This window comes from Salvelinus fontinalis, chromosome 6 (assembly GCF_029448725.1).
Source record: "Salvelinus fontinalis isolate EN_2023a chromosome 6, ASM2944872v1, whole genome shotgun sequence".
NCBI classification, from domain to species: Eukaryota; Metazoa; Chordata; class Actinopteri; order Salmoniformes; family Salmonidae; genus Salvelinus; species Salvelinus fontinalis.
In genome coordinates, this window is record NC_074670.1 from 52,813,662 (window position 1) to 52,837,694 (window position 24,033).

At 46.3% G+C, this 24,033-nt stretch overlaps 1 protein-coding gene across 1 annotated transcript in view; it reads right to left on the reverse strand.

Annotated features, from left to right (window-relative positions):
- Nucleotides 1–21,021, reverse strand: part of LOC129858091 (neuronal acetylcholine receptor subunit beta-2-like) — a 33,760-nt gene extending 12,739 nt beyond the window's left edge. Inside the window, exon 1 of the mRNA XM_055927041.1 lies at nucleotides 20,030–21,021. Coding sequence (XP_055783016.1) covers nucleotides 20,030–20,081 — 52 coding nt within the window. The 5' untranslated portion in view covers nucleotides 20,082–21,021. The remainder of the gene's footprint in view (nucleotides 1–20,029) is intronic.
- Nucleotides 21,022–24,033: the final 3,012 nt, after the last annotated feature.

Genomic DNA, 24,033 nt, shown 5'->3' on the forward strand with positions numbered 1-24,033 from the left:
TGACAGAAGTGGGAGTAAGTAAGATTTACACGGTAAGTCTTCACTTTGAGAGGCAGCGGCGTGGCAAAGGAGAAACAGAGACAGACAAAGAGCATTGAGGACTTTGTTTCAGACCAATGCATAATATCCCTCTCTTCCTCTTCCTCCTCTTCCTCCCACCCACTGCACTCTAACTGCATCAATAATGAATCTGAACTCAAATAAAAACAGCATCATCTCACATGCAGAAAGCCTGAAACACAATCAAAGGTTATACTCTGACGCTTTTATTTCCAACCGGGCAAAACAACAACAGTATCTTCCGCACAAACACACTTGATTAGACTTCAGACAAATGCTCAGAGCAACATATTTTGGTTTCTTGTGGGAAAAGACACCATCTAACACATATTCTACTTCTTCATGGGCAGAAGTATCCAGTCAGTAAATTATTTAATGACCCACCATCTACAGTATGGTGGCCTTGCCTTGTCATGGCCAACTACTTCCGCTGCGTCTGCCTCTGCCCTGCCCCTATATCTCCTAGCATTCAACTGGTTTAGCTACGTACTGCAGCAGCAGTATGTCTTAGTTATGACCAGAGCCATATATTGACATCTCTCTATATACACTGAACAGAAATATAAACGCAACATGTAAAGTGTTGGTCCCATGTTCCATGAGCTGAATTAAAAGATCCCAGAAAATGCACAAAAAGCTTATTTGTTTACAGACCTGTTAGTGAGACTTTCTCATTTGCCAATATAATCCATCCACGTGACAGGTGTGGTATATCAAGGAGCTGAATAAACAGCATGATCATTACACAGGTGCACCTTCTGCTGGGGACAACAAAAGGCCACTTTAAAATGTGCAGTTTTGTCACACTACCACTCATCTCCTCGGCTTTCGAGCTTCTCCAGAGGGCAACGATCTTCTCAAAGTTGGACCTTTGGAACGCCTCCCATCTGATTCGGATATGGGAAGGAGACAAATGGAAGACAATTTTTAACACGGCTAGTGGGCACTACGAGTACCTTGTTATGCCATTGCGATGACCAGCACTCCCGCAGTGTTCCGGGCCCTGGTAACGATGTGCTCCGTGACATGTTGAAACGGTTCGTGTTTGCCTACCTTGACGACATCCTCGTTTTTTCCCGGTCAGCTCAAGAGCACGTCCTTCACGTCCGACAGATCATTCGACGTCTCCCGGGGAACCAGCTTTTTGTTAAAGCAGAAAAGTGTGAATTCCATCGCTCCACCATCTCCTTCCTAGGGTACGTCATTGCTGCTGGAAATATTCCGATGCACTCTGAAAAGCTGCATCTCTTTGCTTTCCTTTCCCATCATCTTAACCCCGCTGAGAGGAACTACGACATGGGCAATCGAGAACTACTCGCAGTGAAGATGGCGTTGGAGGAGTGGAGGCACTGGTTAGAGGAGGTGGAACATCCATTCATAGTGTGGTCATATCACAAAAACCTGGAATGTCTGTGCACTGCCAAGCACCTCAACTCTAGGCAAGCTCGATGGGCCCTCCTATTCACTCGGTTCAACTTTACTATCTCCTACCACCTGGGGTCCAAGAATGTGAAGCCTGATGCGCTCTCACACCTCTATAGCCCCGCTGCTACACCGTTGGACCCCAAGACCATCCTCCCTATCTCTTGTCTTGCGGCTGCACTCAACTGGGGTGTAGAGAACCAGGTCCGTGAGGCACAGCATTCCCATCTGGACCCTGGGGGGTGCCCGGCTAACCCAACGTTTGTCCCGGACTCTGCCCGTTCCCCGATCCTGAAATGGGCTCATTCCTCCAGACTGGCCTGCCATCCTGGTGGTACACCATGGTTCCTGATGTCTCCGCATTTGTTGCCGCCTGCATTGTGTGTGCTCAGAATTCAACCCTGCGGCAAGCTCCGGCTGGCTTCCTTCAACTACTCCCTGTTCCTCACCACCCCTGGTCCCATATATCCCTGGACTTCATCACTGCTCTCCCTCCATCAGACGGCAACACCACTATCCTTACGGTGGTGGATAGGTTTTCCAAGGCCGTCCATATCATTCCCCTTCCCAAGTTACCGTCAGCCAAGGAGACGGCCCAGCTCATGGTGCAGCACGTCTTCCGGTGGACATGGTCTCTGATCGCGGTCCTCAGTTCTCGTCCCGGTTCTGGAAGGCATTCTGCACCCTCATTGGGCCGTCAACCCCAGTCCAATGGCCAGTCAGAGCGAGCCAATCTTGGAGACGGCTCTTTGCTGCCTCGTCTCCGCTAACCCCACCACCTGGAGCCAGCAACTCGTATGGGTGGAATAAGCTCGCAACACCCATCCCTGATCGGCCACTGGTCTCTCGCCTTTCGAGTGTTCCTTGGGATATCAGCCTCCACTCTTTCCTAACAAGAGGAAGAGATCAGCATACCCTCGGCCCAGATGTTCGTCCGCCACTGTCGCCGTACCTGGAAGAGAGCCCGGTACGCCCTTCCAAAGACCACCTCCAGTTATCGGCAACAGACGAGCCGCCACGGGACCCCTGCTCCCCGCTATAGTCTCAGGCAGAGGGTATGCCTGTCCACTCGGGATCTGCCCCTCTGGGTGGAGTCCCGTAAACTTTCCCCATCTCCAAGATTCTTAGCCCCTTGCTGTTTGTCTTCTGTTGCCCCACACCCTCCGTATACATCCCACTTTTCATGTGTCTAGGATCAAACCTCTGTCTCACATTCCTTTGTCTCCTGTTTCCAGCCTGCCCTGAGCCTGCCTGCCGTCCTGCACCTGTCGGACACTGACCTGGTTACGAACCTCTGCCTGTCCTCGACCTGCCCTTTGCCTGCCCCCCGTGTTATAATAAATTATCTGAGTACTTAACCATCAACCTCCTGTGTCTGGGTCATATCCTGAGTCGTGATAATGAAGGCCTGATGTTGACATGTGTCTGTTGCTTGAACTCTTTGAAGCATTTATTGAGGCCTGCAGTCTGAGGCTGGTAATTCTAATGAACTTATCCTCTGCAGCATAGGTAACTCTGTGTTTTCCTTTCCTGTGGCGGTCCTCATGAGAGCCAGTTTCATCATAGTGCTTGATGGTTTTTGCATCTGCGCTTTAAGAAACTTTTCCGGATTGACTGACCTTTATGTCTTAAAGTAATGATGGACTGTCGTTTCGCTTATTTGAGCTGTTCTTGCCATAATATGGACTTGGTCTTTTACCAAATAGGGCAATGTTCTGTATACCACCCCTACCTTGTCACAACACAACTGATTGGCTAAAACGCAATAAGAAGGAAATAAATTCCACAAATTAACTTTTAATAATGCATACCTTTTAATTGAAATGCGTTTCAGGTGACTACCTTATGAAGCTGGTTGAGAGAATGCCAAGAGTGTGCAAAGCTGCCATCAAGGTAAAGTGTGGCTACTTTGAAGAATCTCAAATATAAAATATATTTAGATTTGTTTAACACTTTTTTGGATACTACATGATTCTATATGTGTTATTTCATAGTTCTGATGATTTCACTATTATTCTACAATGTAGGAAATAGTAAACAATAAAGAAAAACCCTTGAGTAGGTGTGTCCAAACCTTTGACTGGTTCTGTATATATAATATACAAACAATAGATATATATATATTTTTTTTTCTGTAAATGGGTTTGGTTATGATAGCTCAGATATTATAGCTGTAGCTGCCTATGGTGGTCTATGTTGGTTAACCTTGTGTTGTGGGTGTGTTTTATCTGCTCTGACTGTTAACCTTGTGTTGTGGGTGTGTTTTATCTGCTCTGACTGTTAACCTTGTGTTGTGGGTGTGTTTTATCTGCTCTGACTGTTAACCTTGTGTTGTGGGTGTGTTTTGGCTGCTCTGACTGTTAACCTTGTGTTGTGGGTGTGTTTTATCTGCTCTGTCTGTTAACCTTGTGTTGTGGGTGTGTTTTATCTGCTCTGACTGTTAACCTTGTGTTGTGGGTGTGTTTTATCTGCTCTGACTGTTAACCTTGTGTTGTGGGTGTGTTTTGGCTGCTCTGACTGTTAACCTTGTGTTGTGGGTGTGTTTTGGCTGCTCTGACTGTTAACCTTGTGTTGTGGGTGTGTTTTATCTGCTCTGACTGTTAACCTTGTGTTGTGGGTGTGATTTGGCTGCTCTGACTGTTAACCTTGTGTTGTGGGTGTGTTTTGGCTGCTCCGACTGTTAACCTTGTGTTGTGGGTGTGTTTTGGCTGCTCTGACTGTTAACCTTGTGTTGTGGGTGTGTTTTGGCTGCTCTGACTGTTAACCTTGTGTTGTGGGTGTGTTTTGGCTGCTCTGACTGTTAACCTTGTTTTGTGGGTGTGTTTTGTCTGATCTGACCGTTAACCTTGTTTTTTAGGTGTGTTTTGGCTGCTCTGACTGTTGACATTGTGATTTGACTGATCTGACTGTTAACCTTGTGTTGTGGGTGTGATTTGTCTGCTCTGACTATGATTCTTGTGAAGGTGCTAATTGTGTTGACTGGTATCATTGCCATAACTATGCAGTTTGTAAATTTCCTGCGCTGGCAGTCCTAGGCTGTGGTAGGTTGTGTTAGAACTGTTGTTGTTGGTGGTGTTGTTGGTGGTGGTGGTGGTGGTGGTGGTGGTGGTGGTGGTGGTGGTGGTGGTCTCAGCTGTGACAGTAGCACTTGTGTTGCAGACGACATTACACTCCCACGCTGAGAATAACTATACCCTCACATCAGCCCTCCTCCAGCCTACTCATCTCCTCTCTTCCCCTCACCCCCCCTCCTCCTCCTCCTCTCTTCCCTTGCTCTCCTCCCCCTCTCCTCTCCCCTTTGCCCTCCTCTCCTCTCTTCTCTTGCTCTCTCATCCCTCATCTACTTTATTCCCTTGCTCTCTCATCCCTCATCTCCTTTATCCCCTTGCTCTCTTCTCCCCTTTCCACTCCTCCATTGCCTTCCTCTGCTCTCCTCTCCTCTACTCCACCTCCCTTCCTTTACTCTCCTCCCACATATCTTCTCTTCACTTGCTCTCATCTCCTCTTGTTTCCTCTCCTCTTCCCTTTCCCTCCCCTGCTCTGCTCTCCTCTCCAGCGACAGTAACAGGTTACAAGTGCAGGTCGAGCGGAGCGAAGGCAGGAGAGGGAGACTGGTTTTCTCCTGTTCTCTTCTCCCCGTGTGTCATTCTCACATCAACCAATGTGGCCTGGAGCAGGAGAGGGAGCGGAGCCTGGTTTCTAAAACCAACTGATTCAACTCCTGCTGCTGGCTCTCACAGAACGTCATCTACATAAGAGACCCCTCGACTTCTCTCTCCCTTTCCTTTTCTCTCTTTCTATCTTTCTGTCTATCCCTTTCATAAAGAGACCAAAATCCCAATAATTTACCATGCCTGATTTTATTATACCAGCTTTTTGGTGTATCTTAAAGGGGTAGGCGGTAAAAAAAAACATTGTAAATTAAAAGCCACCTGAAGACCTGGTCATGATTCCTGCATTTTCACAGATCCTGTAACCAAAATACAGGTATCGGGTCTGTGTGACTGGTTCGCTACTTTTTTGCAGGTAAATTCATTAATACTGCCATTGTTTAACACATCCCTCATTTTAAATGCATTCAGCCCCCATGGTTTAACAACACCCCCCAACCCCTCCCAATTTTCCAGTTACCAATGGATATGTAAATAAGGGGCTGTTTGAAAGGGGGTCATGTAAACATTGAATTATATTTTTTACCGGTAATATACCAAAATGTTCTGTCTGAAAGGGGTATAATCTCTCACTTTCTCTCTCTCTCTCTCTCTTTCTCCCCTTTTTCTCCCTCTCGGTCTCTCTATCACATTTTCTTCTGCTCTCTGAATATGGTCTCCAGATTATTCGCCGAGGTACTCTGCCAATTCTTTCCTAAACAGTGTTTCTGAAATATTTAAAATATCACCTCAGGAATGGACAGGATCGAGACCACAGTGATGCACTAACGATTCGCATACAAAAAGTAACACGTTCAAACAAGTGATACTGTAGGACACCTACAATGTTCATTGAATCACTAGCATTGCCTGTCAGTGAGTATGCACGTCTACACTGTAAACTTTGTCAAGTGGAAAACATCAACATAATAATAGCCACACGTAATGGTACAAACACACAACAAAGCCTTACGCAGCTCCAAAGGCCCACAAACTATGTTTTTAACACGAGAGAGAGGTGATTTCCATAGCCTGGCGGGATGTCGGGGAGGGTGAGTGGTTGTGGGGGTGCAGACTGCGAAATAGTCAATTAATGCTACGCAAAGTATCTCTGCTGACTCTATCTTGCGCTTACCCTATGCACACTACATTGACACTTCCACTCAAAACCCACAGACATTCACATACTGTACACTACATATGAACACACACAAACACACACATACGCATAGCGACACAACACAAACACACACATACGCACACTCTCACACTCTCACACACACACTTCTACACTCATAATTTGCTGCTGCTACTCTGTTCTTTATTTTACTCTTATTATTTTCTATCCTGATGCCTAGTCACTTTACCCTGTCTTCAAGTCTACCTCAAATATCTCGTAACTCTGCACATTGATCTGGTACTGGTACGTCCTGTATAGAGCTCCACATTGATCTGGCACTGGTACATCCTGTATAGAGCTCCACATTGTCACCACTGATAAGTCCGTGATAATCGAAAACTTCAACAAACATTTCTCAATGGCTGGCCATGCCTTCCACCTGGCGACTCCAACCTTGGCCAACAGCCCCGCCCCCCCCGCTGCTACTCGCCCAAGCCTCCCCAGCTTCTCCTTTACCCATATCCAGATAGCAGATGTTCTGAAAGAGCTGGAAAACCTGGACCCATACAAATCAGCTGGGCTTGACAATCTGGACCCCCTATTTCTGAAACTGTCCGCCGCCATTGTCGCACCGCCTATTACCAGCCTGTTCAACCTCTCCTTCGTATCTTCTGAGATCCCCAAGGATTGGAAAGCTGCCGCTGTCATCCCCCTCTTCAAAGGGGGAGACACCCTGGACCCAAACTGTTACAGACCTATATCCATCCTGCCCTGCCTAGCTAAGGTCTTCGAAAGCCAAGTCAACAAACAGATCACTGACCATCTCGAATCCCACCGTACCTTCTCCGCTGTGCAATCCGGTTTCCGAGCCGGTCACGGGTGCACCTCAGCCACGCTCAAGGTACTAAACGATATCATAACCGCCATCGATAAAAGACATTACTGTGCAGCCGTCTTCATCGACCTGGCCAAGGCTTTCGACTCTGTCAATCACCATATTCTTATCGGCAAACTCAATAGCCTCGGTTTTTCTAATGACTGCCTTGCCTGGTTCACCAACTACTTTGCAGACAGAGTTCAGTGTGTCAAATCGGAGGGCATGTTGTCCGGTCCTCTGGCAGTCTCTATGGGGGTACCACAGGGTTCAATTCTCGGGCCGACTCTTTTCTCTGTATACATCAATGATGTTGCTCTTGCTGCGGGCGATTCCCTGATCCACCTCTACGCAGACGACACCATTCTGTATACTTCCGGCCCTTCCCTGGACACTATGCTATCTAACCTCCAAACGAGCTTCAATGCCATACAACACTCCTTCCGTGGCCTCCAACTGCTCTTAAACGCTAGTAAAACCAAATGCATGCTTTTCAACCGTTCGCTGCCTGCACCCGCACGCCCGACTAGCATTACCACCCTGGACGGTTCCGACCTAGAATATGTGGACATCTATAAGTACCTAGGTGTCTGGCTAGACTGCAAACTCTCCTTCCAGACTCATATCAAACATCTCCAATCCAAAATCAAATCTAGAGTCGGCTTTCTATTCCGGAACAAAGCCTCCTTCACTCACGCCGCCAAACTTACCCTAGTAAAACTGACTATCCTACCGATCCTCGACTTCGGCGATGTCATCTACAAAATAGCTTCCAATACTCTACTCAGCAAACTGGATGCAGTTTATCACAGTGCCATCCGTTTTGTTACTAAAGCACCTTATACGACCCACCACTGCGACCTGTATGCCCTAGTCGGCTGGCCCTCGCTACATGTTCGTCAGACCCACTGGCTCCAGGTCATCTACAAGGCTATGCTAGGTAAAGTGCCGCCTTATCTCAGTTCACTGGTCACGATGGCTACACCCACCCGTAGCACGCGCTCCAGCAGGTGTATCTCACTGATCATCCCTAAAGCCAAAACCTCATTTGGACGCCTTTCCTTCCAGTTCTCTGCTGCCTGCGACTGGAACGAATTGCAAAAATCTCTGAAGTTGGAGACTTTTATCTCCCTCAACAACTTTAAAAATCTGCTATCCGAGCAGCTAACCGATCGCTGCAGCTGTACATAGTCCATCTGTAAACTACCCACCCAATTGACCTACCTCACCCCCATACTGCTTTTATTTATTTACTTTTCTGCTCTTTTGCACACCAGTATCTCTTCTTGCACATGATCATCTGATGATTTATCACTCCAGTGTTAATCTGCTAAATTGTAATTATTCGATTTATTGCCTACCTCATGCCTTTTGCACACATTGTATATAGATTCTCTTCTTTCTACCATGTTATTGACTTGTTTATTGTTTACTCCATGTGTAACTCTGTGTTGTTGTCTGTTCACACTGCTATGCTTTATCTTGGCCAGGTCGCAGTTGCAAATGAGAACTTGTTCTCAACTAGCCTACCTGGTTAAATAAAGGTGAAATAAAAAAATAAAATAAAAAATTGATCTGGCACTGGTACATCCTGTATAGAGCTCCACATTGATCTGGCACTGGTACGTCCTGTATAGAGCTCCACATTGATCTGGCACTGGTACATCCTGTATAGAGCTCCATCCTTGTGTATTTTATTTTATTCTTCTTGTGTTACTATTTTATTGTCATTATTATTTTAAAACTCTGCATTGTTGGGAAGGGCTCATAAGCAAAGATTTCACTGTTAAGTCTACATCAGTTGTATTCAGCACATGTGACGAATAAAATGTGACTGGATTTTTTATTTATTTATTTTTATTTCACCTTTATTTAACCAGGTAGGCAAATTGAGAACACGTTCTCATTTACAATTGCGACCTGGCCAAGATAAAGCAAAGCAGTTCGACACATACAACAACACATAGTTACACATGGAGTAAAACAAACATACAGTCAATAATACAGTGAAAAATAAGTCTATATACAATATGAGCAAGTGAGGTGAGATAAGGGAGGTGAAGGCAAACAAAATATATATATAAATAAATAAAAATATAAAAAGGCCATGGTGGCGAAGTAAATACAATATAGCAAGTAAAAAAATAACACTGGAATGGTTGGTTTGCAGTGAATGAAGGTGCAAAGTAGAGATAGAAAGAATGGGGTGCAAAGGAGCAAAATAAATAAATACAGTAGGTAAAGAGGTAGTTGTTTGGGCTAAATTATAGATGGGCTATGTACAGGTGCAGTAATCTATGAGCTGCTCTGACAGCTGGTGCTTAAAGTTAGTGAGGGAGATAAGTGTTTCCAGTTTCAGAGATTTTTGTAGTTCGTTCCAGTCATTGGCAGCAGAGAACTGGAAGGAGAGGCGGCCAAAGGAAGAATTGGTTTTGGGGGTGACCAGAGAGATATACCTGCTGGAGCGCGTGCTACGGGTGGGCGTTGCTATGGTGACCAGCGAGCTGAGATAAGGGGGGACTTTACCTAGCAGGGTCTTGTAGATGACCTGGAGCCAGTGGGTTTGGCGACGAGTGTGAAGCGAGGGCCAGCCAACGAGAGCGTACAGGTCGCAGTGGTGGGTAGTATATGGGGCTTTGGTGACAAAACGGATGGCACTGTGATAGACTGCATCCAATTTATTGAGTAGGGTTTTGGAGGCTATTTTGTAAATGACATCACCGAAGTTGAGGATTGGTAGGATGGTCAGTTTTACAAGGGTATGTTTGGCAGCATGAGTGAAGGATGCTTTGTTGCGGAATAGGAAGCCGATTCTAGATTTAACTTTGGATTGGAGATGCTTGATGTGAGTCTGGAAGGAGAGTTTACAGTCTAACCAGACACCTAGGTATTTGTAGTTGTCCACATATTCTAAGTCAGAGCCGTCCAGAGTAGTGATGCTGGACAGGCGGGCAGGTGCAGGCAGCGATCGGTTGAAGAGCATGCATTTAGTTTTACTTGTATTTAAGAGCAATTGGAGGCCACGGAAGGAGAGTTGTATGGCATTGAAGCTCGCCTGGAGGGTTGTTAACACAGTGTCAAGAGAAGGGCCAGAAGTGTACAGAATAGTGTCGTCTGCGTAGAGGTGGATCAGAGACTCACCAGCAGCAAGAGCGACATCATTGATGTATACAGAGAAGAGAGTCGGTCCAAGAATTGAACCCTGTGGCACCCCCATAGAGACTGCCAGAGGTCCGGACAACAGACCCTCCGATTTGACACACTGAACTCGATCAGAGAAGTAGTTGGTGAACCAGGCGAGGCAATCATTAGAGAAACCAAGGCTGTCGAGTCTGCCGATGAGGATGTGGTGATTGACAGAGTCAAAAGCCTTGGCCAGGTCAATGAATATGGCTGCACAGTACTGTTTCCTATCGATAGCGGTTAAGATATCGTTTATGACCTTGAGCGTGGCTGAGGTGCACCCATGACCAGCTCTGAAACCAGATTGCATAGCAGGGAAGGTATGGTGGGATTCGACATGGTCGGTAATCTGTTTGTTGACTTGGCTTTCGAAGACCTTAGAAAGGCAGGGTAGGATAGATATAGGTCTGTAGCAGTTTGGGTCTAGAGTGTCTCCCCCTTTGAAGAGGGGGATAACCGCAGCTGCTTTCCAATCTTTGGGAATCTCAGACGACACGAAAGAGAGGTTGAAAAGGCTGGTAATAGGGGTGGCAACAATTTCAGCAGATAGTTTTAGAAAGAAAGGGTCCAGATTATCTAGCCCGGCTGATTTGTAAGGGTCCAGATTTTGCAGCTCTTTCAGAACATCAGCTGACTGTATTTGGGAGAAAGAGAAATGGGGAAGGCTTGGGCGAGTAGCAGAGGGGAGGGCAGTGCTGTTGACCGGGGTAGGGGTAGCCAGGTGGAAAGCATGGCCAGCCGTAGAAAAATGCTTATTGAAATTCTCAATTATTATGGATTTGTCGGTGGTGACAGTATTTCCTATCTTCAGTGCAGTTGGAAGCTGGGAGGAGGTGTTCTTATTCTCCATGGACTTTACAGTGTCCCAGAACTTTTTTGAGTTTGTGTTGCAGGAAGCAAATTTCTGCTTGAAAAAGCTAGCCTTGGCTTTTCTAACTGCCTGTGTATACTGGTTTCTAGCTTCCCTGAAAAGTTGCATATCACGGGGGCTGTTCGATGCTAATGCAGAACGCCATAGGATGTTTTTCTGTTGGTTAAGGGCAGTCAGGTCAGGAGAGAACCAAGGGCTATATCTGTTCTTGGTTCTAAATTTCTTGAATGGGGCATGCTTATTCAAGATGGTGATTTGCATACGTGCAGCAAGCTAAAGACTGCTAGTATGTGATTGCCCTTCCTGCACTCCTGGTTATTGAGCAGCCCAGCATTGAGCAGCCCCAGCATTGAGCAGCCCAGCATTGAGCAGCCCAGCATTGAGCAGCCCCAGCATTGAGCAGCCCAGCATTGAGCAGCCCAGCATTGAGCAGCCCAACATTGAGCAGCCAGATAAAAAGCAAGAGATCTAGACAGAGTGCCAGACAGTGAGAACATTAAGCTAAACTCCAGTGAGGCAGTTGTCAGATTTAGCTGTTTCCAGACAGAGTGAGACGAGAGGTGACAGTGACACAGTCACGCTATGTTGTCTTCCTAGAGCTCTCAGAGGACAGGCAGAGTGTCTAGTCTACAGGTGCTCCCTACATGTCCGCAGGAGGAAGATAAGCCATGTTAGAAAAACACATTAAGCAGCCTACTGCACTGGAAGTTAGACATTTTACATCATATCAACCATGAGTTACCAGCCCACCATAAAATGACACCATGTGTCATGAGAGTTTATGTTTATGTCATTTTAAGAGTTACAAACCAACTTTTCAATGCAACCTCACCTGACCGGACATGACGACCATTCTTTAGGCCTACCTGAGAATCCAAGTATCTAGTCTTGGGAGACTAGACATATGCTTTTGGTGTGACCATCTGGTGCCGGAGGAGATGGCTGACGTTTAACGATCCCCTAACCAATTGTGCTATTGTGTGTGTTTTTTGTGTTATTCGTAACTTATATTGTACATAATGTTTCTGTCACCGTGTCTTATGACCAAAAAGAGCTTCTAGATATCAGGACAGCAATTACTCACCCCATACTGGAGAAAAACTTTTTCTTTATCGTGTCGGACGGGAAGGATTTACTTCAGACGTCCGACAAGGCCCTCATCCCCGTCATTCGCATGAGAAAGAGACAGAGATATCAGGGACGAAGGTTTTGGTGCCTTGTAAGGATCCGATGGCGAGCGGGTAATCTCCCTTTACCATCGGTCCTATTAGCCAACGTACAATCAATGGAAAATAAAAAGACAAACTACGATCACGTATATCCTACCAACAGGACATTAAAAACTGTAATATCTTATGTTTCACCGAGTCGTGGCTGAACGACGACATGAATAACATACATCTGGTGGGTTTTAAGATTTTTCGGCAGTATAGAACAACGGCCTCTAAGACAAGGGGTGACGGTCTATGTATATTTGTAAACAACAGCTGGTGCACAATATTTCTTGAGGCTAGGGACTATTTTTCTCAGTTTCCGCCTGACTGATGTGCCCAAAGTAAACTACCTGTTACTCAGGCCCAGAAGCCAGGATATGCATATAATTGGTACCATTGGATAGAGAACTTTGAAGTTTGTAGAAATGTTAAAATGATGTATGAGACTATAACACAATTGATATGGTAGAAAAATCCAAAGAGAAACCAACCAGAATTTTCTTTTCTTGAGATCCCATGTTCTTACAATGGAAAGCTATGGGGCATATGTAATTCCAGCTCCCAGATTGCAATTCCTATGGCTTCCACTAGATGTCAACAGTCTTTGATCAATGTTTCAGGCTTGTTTCTTCCCAAACGAGGACGAATTTTGAGTTTTAGCACTGGGAGTCAGAGTTGGAAATCAGTTTGTGCGCGCACGACGAAGAGGACACGCACCTGCTAATTTTGCTTTTCTATTGAACATACTTCTTTCCGTATGAAATATTATAGTTTAATTACATTTTAGGGTACCTGAGGATTAAATAGCAGGTATTTTGACTTGTTATAACAAAGTTTAGCAGTAGCTTTTTGGATTTCTTTCTCTGCATGTTGAACGAATGGATTACTCAAATCGATGGCGCCAACTAAACTGACTTTTTGAGATATAAAGAAGGATTTTATCTAACAAAACGACCATGCATGTTGTAGCTGGGACCCTTTGGATTGCAAATCAGAGGAAAATTTTCAAAAAGTAAGTGAATATTTAATCACTATTTGTGATTTTATGAAGCCTGTGCTGGTTGAAAAATATTTTGATGTGGGGCACCATTCTCAAACAATCGCATGGCATGCTTTCGCTGTAAAGCCTATTGTAAATCAGACAATGCAGTTAGATGAACAAGACTTTAAGCTTTTGACTGATATAAGACACTTGTATGTACCTAAATGTTTAATATCCATAATTTTTATGATTATTTATTTGAATTGCGCGCCCTCCAAATTCACCAGAAGATGTCGACAGGTGTCCCACTGGTGGGACGCCTAGCCCTAAGGAAGTCTTGAGGTTTTGCTCGCCTGAGGTAGAGTATCTCATGATAAGCTGTTTAGCAAGAGAGATTTCATCTATATTCTTCGTAGCTGTCTATTTACGACCACAAACCGATGTTCGCACTAAGACCACACTCAATGAGCTGTATACAGCCAGGAAAACGCTCATCCAGAGGCAGCGCTCCTAGTGGCCAGGGACTTTAATGCAGAGAAACTTAAATCCGCTTCACTTAATTTCTACCAGCATGTTAAATGTGAAACCAGAGGGGGAAAAAACTCTAGACCACCTTTACTCCACACACAGAGATGAGTACAAAGCTCTCCCTCGCCCTCCATTTGACAAATCTGACCATAATTACATCCTCCTGATTCCTGTTTACAAGCAAAAACTAAAGCAGGAAGCACCAGTGACTCGGTCAATAACAAAGTGGTCAGATGAAGCAGATGCTAAGCTACAGAACTGTTTTACTAGCACAGACTGGAATATGTTCAGGGATTTTTCTGACGGCATTGAGGAGTACACCACATCAGTCACTGGCTTCATCAATAAGCCCATTGATGATGTCGTCCCCACAGTGACCGTACATACATTTCCCAACCAGAAGCCATGGAGTACAGGCAACATCCACACTGAGCTAAAGGGTAGAGCGGCCACTTTCAAGGAGCGGGACTCTAACCCGGTAGCTTAAAAGAAATCCCGCTATGCCCTCTGACAAACCATCAAACAGGTAAAGCGTCAATACAGGACTAAGACTGAATCGTACTACACCGGCTCCAATGCTCGTCGGATGTAGCAGGGCTTGCAAACTATTACAGACTACAAAGGGAAGCACAGCCATGAGCTGTCCAGTGACACGAGCCTACCAGATGAGCTAAATTACTTCTATGCTCGCTTCGAGGCAAGTAACACTGAAACATGCATGAGACCATCAGATGTTCCGGACGACTCTGTGATTACGCTCTTCGTAGTCGAAGTGAGTAAGACCATTAAAGAGGTCAACATACACAAGGCCCAGATGGATTACCAGGACGTGTACTCTGAGCATGCCCTGACCAACTGGCAATTGTCTTCACTGACATTTTCAACCTGTCCCTGACTGAGTCTGTAATACCAACATGTTTCAAGCAGACCACCATAGTCCCTGTGCCCAGGAAAAAGAGGACCGAGCACGCCCCCATTCTCATCGACGGGGCTGTTGTAACGGTTGTCCTCCTCCTCTTCATCCGAAGAGGAGGAGCAGGGATTGAACCAAAATGCAGCGGATTGTGAAGACATGATATTTATTAAAGTAAAGACGGGAAACACGAAAACGAAATACACTTGACTAATTAACAAAATAACAAAACGGAGTAGACAAACCTGGACATACGAACTTACAATAAAACACGAAGAACGCACGTTCAGGGAAAATAAACTACACGTAAATGACGATGAACAAACAAACCGAACAGTCCCGTATGGTGCGACAAACACTGACACAGGAGACAACCACCCACCACGAACACTGTGAAACAACCTACCTAAATATGACTCTCAATTAGAGGAACGCCAAACACCTGCCTCTAATTAAGAGCCATACCAGGCAACCCTAAACCAACATAGAAACAGACAACATAGAATGCCCACCCAAACTCACGTCCTGACCAACTAACACATACAACAAACTAACAGAAATAGGTCAGGAACGTGACATAACCCCCCCCATAAGGTGCGAACTCCGGGCGCACCAGCACAAAGTCTAGGGGAGGGTCTGGGTGGGCATCTGACCACGGTGGTGGCTCAGGCTCAGGGCGAGGTCCCCACCCCACCATAGTCAATCCCAGCTTGCATCTCCCCCTACAAATGACCACCCTCATCTTACACCCACTAAATCCTTTAGGTAACATCGACACAAGGGGCGCTGGGGAGACGGATGGCTCAGATGGCGCTGAGGAGACGGATGGCTCAGATGGCGCTGCGGAGACGGATGGCTCAGATGGCGCTGCGGAGACGGATGGCTCAGACTGATCCTGTCTGGCGGATGGCTTTGGCTGCTCCTGTCTGGCGGAAGGCTCTGTAGGCTCATGGCAGACGGGCAGTTCATGCGGCGCTTGGCAGACGGACAGTTCAGGCGCCGTTGGGCAGACGACAGACTCTGGCCGGCTGAGACGCACTATAGGCCTGGTGCGTGGTGCCGGAACTGGAGGCACCGGACTGGAGACACGCACTTCAAGCCTAGTGCGGGGAGCAGGGACAGGGCACACTGACCTCTCGAAGCGCACTATAGGCCTGGTGCGTGGTACCGGCACTGGTGGCACCGGGCTGAGTGCACGCACATCAGGACGAGTACGGGGAGAAGCAACAGTGTGTACAGGGCTCTGGAGACGCACAGGAGGCTTAGTGCGTGGTGCCAGAACTGGAGGCACTGGGCTGGAGACACGCACCATAGGGAGAGTGCGTGGAGGAGGAACAGGGCTCTGAAAACGCACTGGAAGCCTGGTGCGTAGTGTAGGCACTGGTAGTACTGGGCTGGGGCGGGGAGGTAGCGCCGGAAAAACCGGACCGTGCAAGCGTACTGGCTCCCTTGAGCATTGAGCCTGCCCAACCTTACCTGGTTGAATGCTCCCCGTCGCCCGACCAGTGCGGGGAGGTGGAATAACCCGCACCGGGCTATGTAGGCGAACCGGGGACACCATGCGTAAGGCTGGTGCCATGTAAGCCGGCCCGAGGAGACGCACTGGTGACCAGATGCGTTGAGCCGGCCTCATGACACCTGGCTCAATGCCCCATCTAGCCCTCCCAGTGCGGGTAGGTGGAATAACCCGCACCGGGCTATGCACACGTACAGGAGACACCATGCGCTCTACTGCGTAACACGATGTCTGCCCGTACTCCCGCTCTCCACGGTAAGCCTGGGAAGTGGGCGCAGGTCTCCCACCTGCCCTCGGCCCACTACCTCTTAGCCCCCCCCCAAGAAATTTTTGGGGTCTCTTCTCGGGCTTCCAGCCACGTCTCCTTGCTGCCTCCTCATACCACCGCTCTTGGGCTCTCGCTGCCTCCATCTCCTCACGAGCGCGGCGATATTCCCCAATGTGAGCCCAGTGTCCTTTTCCCTCCAATACTTCCTCCCAAGTCCATGATTCCTGTGTAGCAGGCCACTGCTCGAATTCACGCCGCTTGGTTCTGGATCGGTGGGTGGTTCTGTAACGGTTGTCCTCCTCCTCTTCATCCGAAGAGGAGGAGCAGGGATTGAACCAAAATGCAGCGGATTGTGAAGACATGATATTTATTAAAGTAAAGACGGGAAACACGAAAACGAAATACACTTGACTAATTAACAAAATAACAAAACGGAGTAGACAAACCTGGACATACGAACTTACAATAAAACACGAAGAACGCACGTTCAGGGAAAATAGACTACACGTAAATGACGATGAACAAACAAACCGAACAGTCCCGTATGGTGCGACAAACACTGACACAGGAGACAACCACCCACCACGAACACTGTGAAACAACCTACCTAAATATGACTCTCAATTAGAGAAACGCCAAACACCTGCCTCTAATTAAGAGCCATACCAGGCAACCCTAAACCAACATAGAAACAGACAACATAGAATGCCCACCCAAACTCACGTCCTGACCAACTAACACATACAACAAACTAACAGAAATAGGTCAGGAACGTGACAGCTGTAGTGGAGCAGGTTGAGAGTTTCAAGTTCCTTGGTGTCCACATCACCAACAAACTAACATGGTCCAAATACACTAATCAAATAAAATTTGATTTGAAATAGTATCTTTTAAAAGCCCCAGGGTTGGGTTGCACCCAACATGGATTAACTCTGAAACTGGGTTAAATCAAGGTTTATCTATTAATCTTGTTGCACCAAATTTTAAACCTAGTTTAAATAAATCCTAGTTAATTAAATGAAATCCTTCCACTAATCTAAGTTTAGTTTTCACGTTGAACACAGATTAAAGTTAATCCTGTTGCTCAATGAATTAAAAGAAATATATACATTTAGAATGGAGATTAATTCTAAACTGCCACTTGAGGTGGTTTAACTGATAAAATAGCAGCATATCTACTGTGGAGAGACCAAAACGAGTTCCTCAGAGAATAATTATTATGCAACATGCTGTAACGGGCCTGATAACGGTAACATTGTAGTGAAGTAACGTTAGCATTAACACATCATAGGCATTGATATTTACCAATTATTTATGCTTACTAAATATTGGTGGGTCAAATTGTCCGTCGTCATCATAGGGGTTTTGAAGAGGGGCAAACTGCTGGAGAATCATATCGCATATATTTTGGGTGATAGGATGAATTCCCTTGGACAGAGGCTCCCGTCTGAAATAGCCCCCGCCTCTCCTCTGCAGCATCCTTTTTGGCTTTGGCTTTTAAGTTTTTCCCATCCGATTTGGGTCCCTCTTCTCTTTAATCCGTGTCGATCTATTAAATTTGTCGCAAAAAATGGCCCAGGTGTCTTCCTTCATTTTTGACAGTCGTGTTGTCTGTCTTTTTATCCTCCAGTACATCTCCATCAGCTCTGAGAAATTTTTACTTCTTTGACGTGCAATGATCAGGTGGCTAGCGGACAAATAATACAGTTGCTAAATAACTTTAAGTAACGACAATAATAAACAATATTGTATGCTAGCTAGCTTGGTTTATAAGCTAGCTAGCTACGTTAGCTAACAAATTAGTTTTCTGTCTAGTACTGGCGAGAACCTTTCACGGTGGAGTTGAAGTAGTTAAAACGTTACATTGTTATTATTTTATCAAGGAACAGAAACTTTGTGGCCTCATTTGTCAATTAGGCTAGCTACTTCATTTCAACTCATGAAATACCTCATAAATTTGTGTAACAAGTCACTAATCACAGTTTAAAACCGTTAGTCATCGATTTACTGTTCAAGATTTAAAATGAATTGGTGCAACACATCTCTGATTTATTACAAACCTAGATTTACAAAACCTAGATTAGCTCTAATCCTAGATTAATTTAAACCATGTTGGTACAATCCACCCCAATGTTCACCAACAGCATAGAGTAGACTGAGCTGAAGAGCGTGACTATACTGAAATGTATCCTAATTCAGCACCATGGTAAGCGTTGGTGAAGAGGCCCTAATTCAGCACCGTGGACAGCGTCAGTCAAGGGGCTCTAATTCAGCACCGTGGACAGCATCTGTCAAAGGGGCCCTAGTTCAGCAGCATGGACAGCATCAGTCAAGGGGACCATAATTCAGCATCATGGATAGTGTCGGTCAAGGGGGCCCTAATTCAGCACCATGGATAGCGTCAGTCAAGGGCAGACCAGGGCTTTTGGCACAGCTTGGTTGCTATACAGTAGCTGACCAGCTCGTGACTGACATATGCAGAATGAAAGGGCTTGATAAAGAAGGCCTAGGGCCAATAAGGAAACTAAAAAGGTGACACACTGACGCACATATGTACATATCTATGTTGTAGAGAACTCAAAATAAACTAAAAGCATTCCTCTTTGGGTTTGAGTCAAATTCAACTGAGGCTATTGTTCCAAATCCTGGATGGAATGGCAACTTGATGTCCTTCCTAATCATCAGCAGCAGTGGGCTTTGCGCAAACCAAACCATTACGCATAATTAGCCATAATGAAATCATAATAGCCTAATCAAGCATGTTTAATTGGCATTGTGTGAATTCAATTAGACACAAAATGGAAATTCCCTGTCGGTTAAAAAGCTGTCATAAAATGTATATAATGTCACAAGATTTCAAAGACACGTGATGTGAGTCAGTTTTATCATTTAATAAATTCGGCCAAAAGCTTCCAACATTAGCCTATTAAAGTTGGCTAGGCCTACTGTAGGCCTCCTGTGTGAAATTCGGAGACTTCTCTCTGAGCCTGTGTATGTATATGACACATTTATGCGTAGTGCATAACAGACAGCGTGTATTAGTTGTGTAAAATAATGCACGTTAGTTAATCGAGGCATGTTAAAAATCACGTGCTTAACACAATCTGACGCACGGAAAACTACTTTCCCCACTGGACTATAATGTCCCGTTGAAACCAGGGCAACAATTAAAACATCACAATCACTTCCAACAGTATCATAGAAACAATTATACACATAATCCCCGTTACGCATAGCCTATATCCAGACAGGAATGACAATATTTGTCATTATGTATCCTCTAGGTCTTGAAATTCACAAGCAAGTATGATTCACTCTCCAACTGTAAGCATCATGGACATGCAGGGTGTGTCGCGGCCAAATTACAACATCGAGAAGCCATGGTAGGCTATTGCTATATGGGCCTGTCTAAGTATAGGATTACCCACTTGCCACCGTGAGAACCAGGAGAGCGAACGCTGCTGTCATCCGGGCTGCCATCGCCGCTCACTCCCTCTACTGCGCCCCTGAGATCCGAAAAACTTGGAGATGGACGAGTTTCCTGTTTCCCCCCTCTTTCGCTTCCACTGTGAAAATTAAAAATAATACCAGAGACCGCACACACCAGCGCGTAATAAGAGGGTAACTTAAGATGTCATTTTAAGTCGTTGGTTTCCGACGATCCCGTTAGTTTGATAAAGGGGGAGGCTTCAAATCTCGTTACGAGGCGAGGGTTGTTGAGTCTTCGCAGATGAGGTGCGTCTGAGTGGGGCTACGTGTCCAATCCCCGCCAGGCATGGAACTGCCAGTGCACGGCAAACCGGGGGTGCAGAAACGGAGTCCCTTATTCCACTTGAGTATTAAAATGTTATTTTTCCCAAAATTTGGCGGCTATGAAGATGGATGGCGAGTTACGGGAGATAAGGTAATCCCGTTGATGGTAGACTGTCCAGCCATTGCCTACTGTAGATAAAATATTAAAGCGGTCGTCCACACTTTGCGCTTGCCAGTCTGGTGCGCTCTCCGTCGGGCGGCGGAAGGTTCCGGTCTCTATCGCTCAGTTTTGATCTAGCCTACACAGTTGCTATTTGTGACAACAAATAGAAAGCAATTACAGTAGAGTTCCCCGAGGCGATCGGCTATTCTAATAGACTGCATTTACTTATTTTAATTGAATGGGGATTAATCCTTGGAAAAACACATTTTGGTTTAAAGTAAAACCCCATGGGTCGCCACTCAAAAAAACGAAACAAAATAAACGCTTTTAATGTGAAAAATAAAATAATAAACTTGTAATTTTCAGGCTTCACAAGCAGTCATCACCATAACACATGATCATGGCAGAGAAAAACACTGCGTGCCCTTAAAGATCTATGTAGAGAGAGATTGATAGCCCATGCAGAATAACCATGCGGGCGCCATGATGCCTGATATCATAGTTATCAGCATTAAACACATTAGACCCGGGTGCACCACATGGAGCAGTCCCATCCCTCTAGCCTGAAGAGAGTTAGGGAGAGGTGTGCATCATGGGGCAGGGCTTTGGGTGTGGAATAATCTTTAACCCATAACAGAGATGTCTGATAAATGAATGGTTATCTAAGAAAAATGAGCAGGATAATATACAGTATTTACACCAGAGGTGAAACGTTTATGGGCGCTTCACTGAGGTGGATATTCAAGGGCCCAAAACGGGGCCATTTAGAGTCCTTGTTGAAAAGTTGACTCACTGTGTTCTGGTCCCAGTCTGGTTGAAAGGTCAACCCCCACTCTGGTTGAAGGTCAACCCTTACTCTGGACAAGGTCTGTATTGTAGCATATCCCAAAAGTGAATGTGGCCCTTAGCACTGAGCATAGGCCTACAGTGACACATACATATGCAATATATCATTTTACACCGAAAGAGCAGGCACACTTGACTCAAGCCAATTATGGGTGTAGTGAACACCTCTATAACACGAAGCTCAGGCCCATGCATGGCTCTGACTGTATGAGTATGCAGTATGCTGGATAGGGAAATAAGGAAATAGGTCAATGCTGGAACCATGCAAGGTGATTCATTTCATTACCTGAGAATAAACACAACTACTTCAGCCTCGCGTGGCGGCCTCAGCTGGTAATCATGGGCTCCGTAATAATTACAGAGGGAGATTGAGCAATTAACTCTGTGTGAACTTAATTAACGGTTCAACCACCCCCCAATGCGCTACACTCTGAGACCCATGCTAACTACCCGGGGATACTTCTGTAAAGTTGACAGAAGGGAAGAGGATGGAGGGATGGTGGGTTTGGAGGGATGGAGTCGAAGGAAGAGGAGGAAGGCTAGAGAAAGGAGGCGGTGAATAGAGAGAGGAGGAGAGGGATGAGAGAGAAGAGACGCAGCTACCCACTCTCCTCTCATCAACTCCAACCCTAACTCCACACTTGCCAACATAACACACACATTCACAGGATAACAGTATAGATATCCAGTTACCTTAACAGCAGGATATCTCAGTTCCACCTTGCCCGTTAAAGTGGGTATGCCATAACAGAGCTACATCTCTGCTGATGACCTAATCAAATTAACATCCATCACCCCATACGCGCCCCCCTTGGCCCTGCTCATCCCACCCCTCAGACCAGTAGGCCTGGTTGTAAAAGCTGTGGTGTGGAGGGCCGAGAGTGGAGGGTGGAGGGAGAGTGGAAACAGCATAAATCTAATCAGAGCTACTTAGAGCTCACTGACGGCTGTGCCAAGAGAGACTGAGACCAGGCCCCTGAGACGAGCAACCTCCGACAGCAAGCAAACAAGCAAGCAAAAGAAAATGGAATATCCATAGCACTCTGTCCTCTCTCCAAACACCGACATTAATGACACAGGATGGAAACGAGGACTTTTCTCCCCGACGTGTGGCAAGGACAGTTTAATGACTACTTATCCACACACCGCCTAAAGTAGTATTTCAACACCAACGCCAACACTCTCCTCAGCCTCGTCAACACATTCCCCACCAACCTACCCTGGCAATATCTACCTTCCTGTCTCTTGCCACACTCCTAACCCCCTAACTCACACACCTCTCCTAGCTTCAGATCACTCTTTTCTCCCCAGACTCCATTCTCCTTCTGTCCCATGCTTCTCTACTCATTCCTTTGTCACACTGTTGGCTTGCTTGTAGGTTTGAGTCCTGTTTCTTTACCTTCAAGTGCTCATCGACCATGCCATTATGTAGGAGGCATTTCCCATTGAAATTCAGTTGGTGAAAGTGTAATATAATCAGTTCATATGACTGTGGGACATTTGTGCTCCCATATGATAGGCAGGGACAGGGATTTCCCTAATTCCAGAATGGTGGTCTGTCACAACCAGGCACGGTCCTACTCTGATGACTACAACTCACCCTGATGGCTCAGTCTCTGGACGGGACCTCATACTGTCAGTCTCCCTTCCCTGACAGATCCTCTACTATTGTTCGCCTCCCTCCCTCTCCTCCTTTCTCTCTCCCCTTATTTTATTATATCCCTCTCTCTCTCTTCTCCATCTCTCCATCTCCCTTCCCCCCTCTCTCTCTCCTCTGTATATCTCCCCCTTGCCCTCTTCTCTAGTCCTCCCTACACCTCCTCCCTATAGGAGTCAACAACAGACACAGTCCTCCCTATAGGATTCAACAATAGACACACACAACAACAGACACACCGTCCTACCTGTAGGAGTCAACAACAGACACACAGTTGACTGTCCTGTGAGAATCTAAATGCATCAGATCAGCTTGGCAATGAATGACAATAACCAGGCCCTCTCTCACCCACAGAGGGTTGACAGTTCACACCCTGTCATAAATTACAGGAGAAAGGGACTTCCTCTCCCCCTCCAGTATTCCAGCGACGGTTCCCAGTCCGGAGCCTCCAGCGACGGTTCCCAGTCCGGAGCCTCCAGTGGGGGTTCCCAGTCCGGAGCCTTCTGCGACGATCTACGGTCCGGAGTCCCCGGCGACGATCTACAGTCCAGAGTCCCCGGCGATGATCCATGGTTCGATTCCTCCGGCGATGAGTCACGGTTCGGAGCTTCCGGCGACAATCCACGCACCAGAGGCGCCACCGAAGTTGGCGGAGCCACGAGCGGAGCGGGGTCTGCGTCCCGCACCGGAGCCGCCACCGAGGGTAGACGCCCACCCGGACCCTCCCCTATAGGTTCAGGTTTGCAGCCGGAGTCCACACCTTTGGGGGGGGTATTGTCACGCCTTGACCTTAGAGATCCTTTTAATTCTTTATTTGTTTAGGTCAGGGTGTGAATAGGCTGGGCAATCTATGTTTTCTATTTCTTTATTGGCCGGGTATGGTTCCCAATCAGAGGCAGCTGTCTATCTTTGTCTCTGATTGGGGATCATACTTAGGCAGCCTTTTTCCACCTGTAGTTTGTGGGATCTTGTTTTGGTACTGTGCTGTTTAGCATTACTATACTTTACGTTTC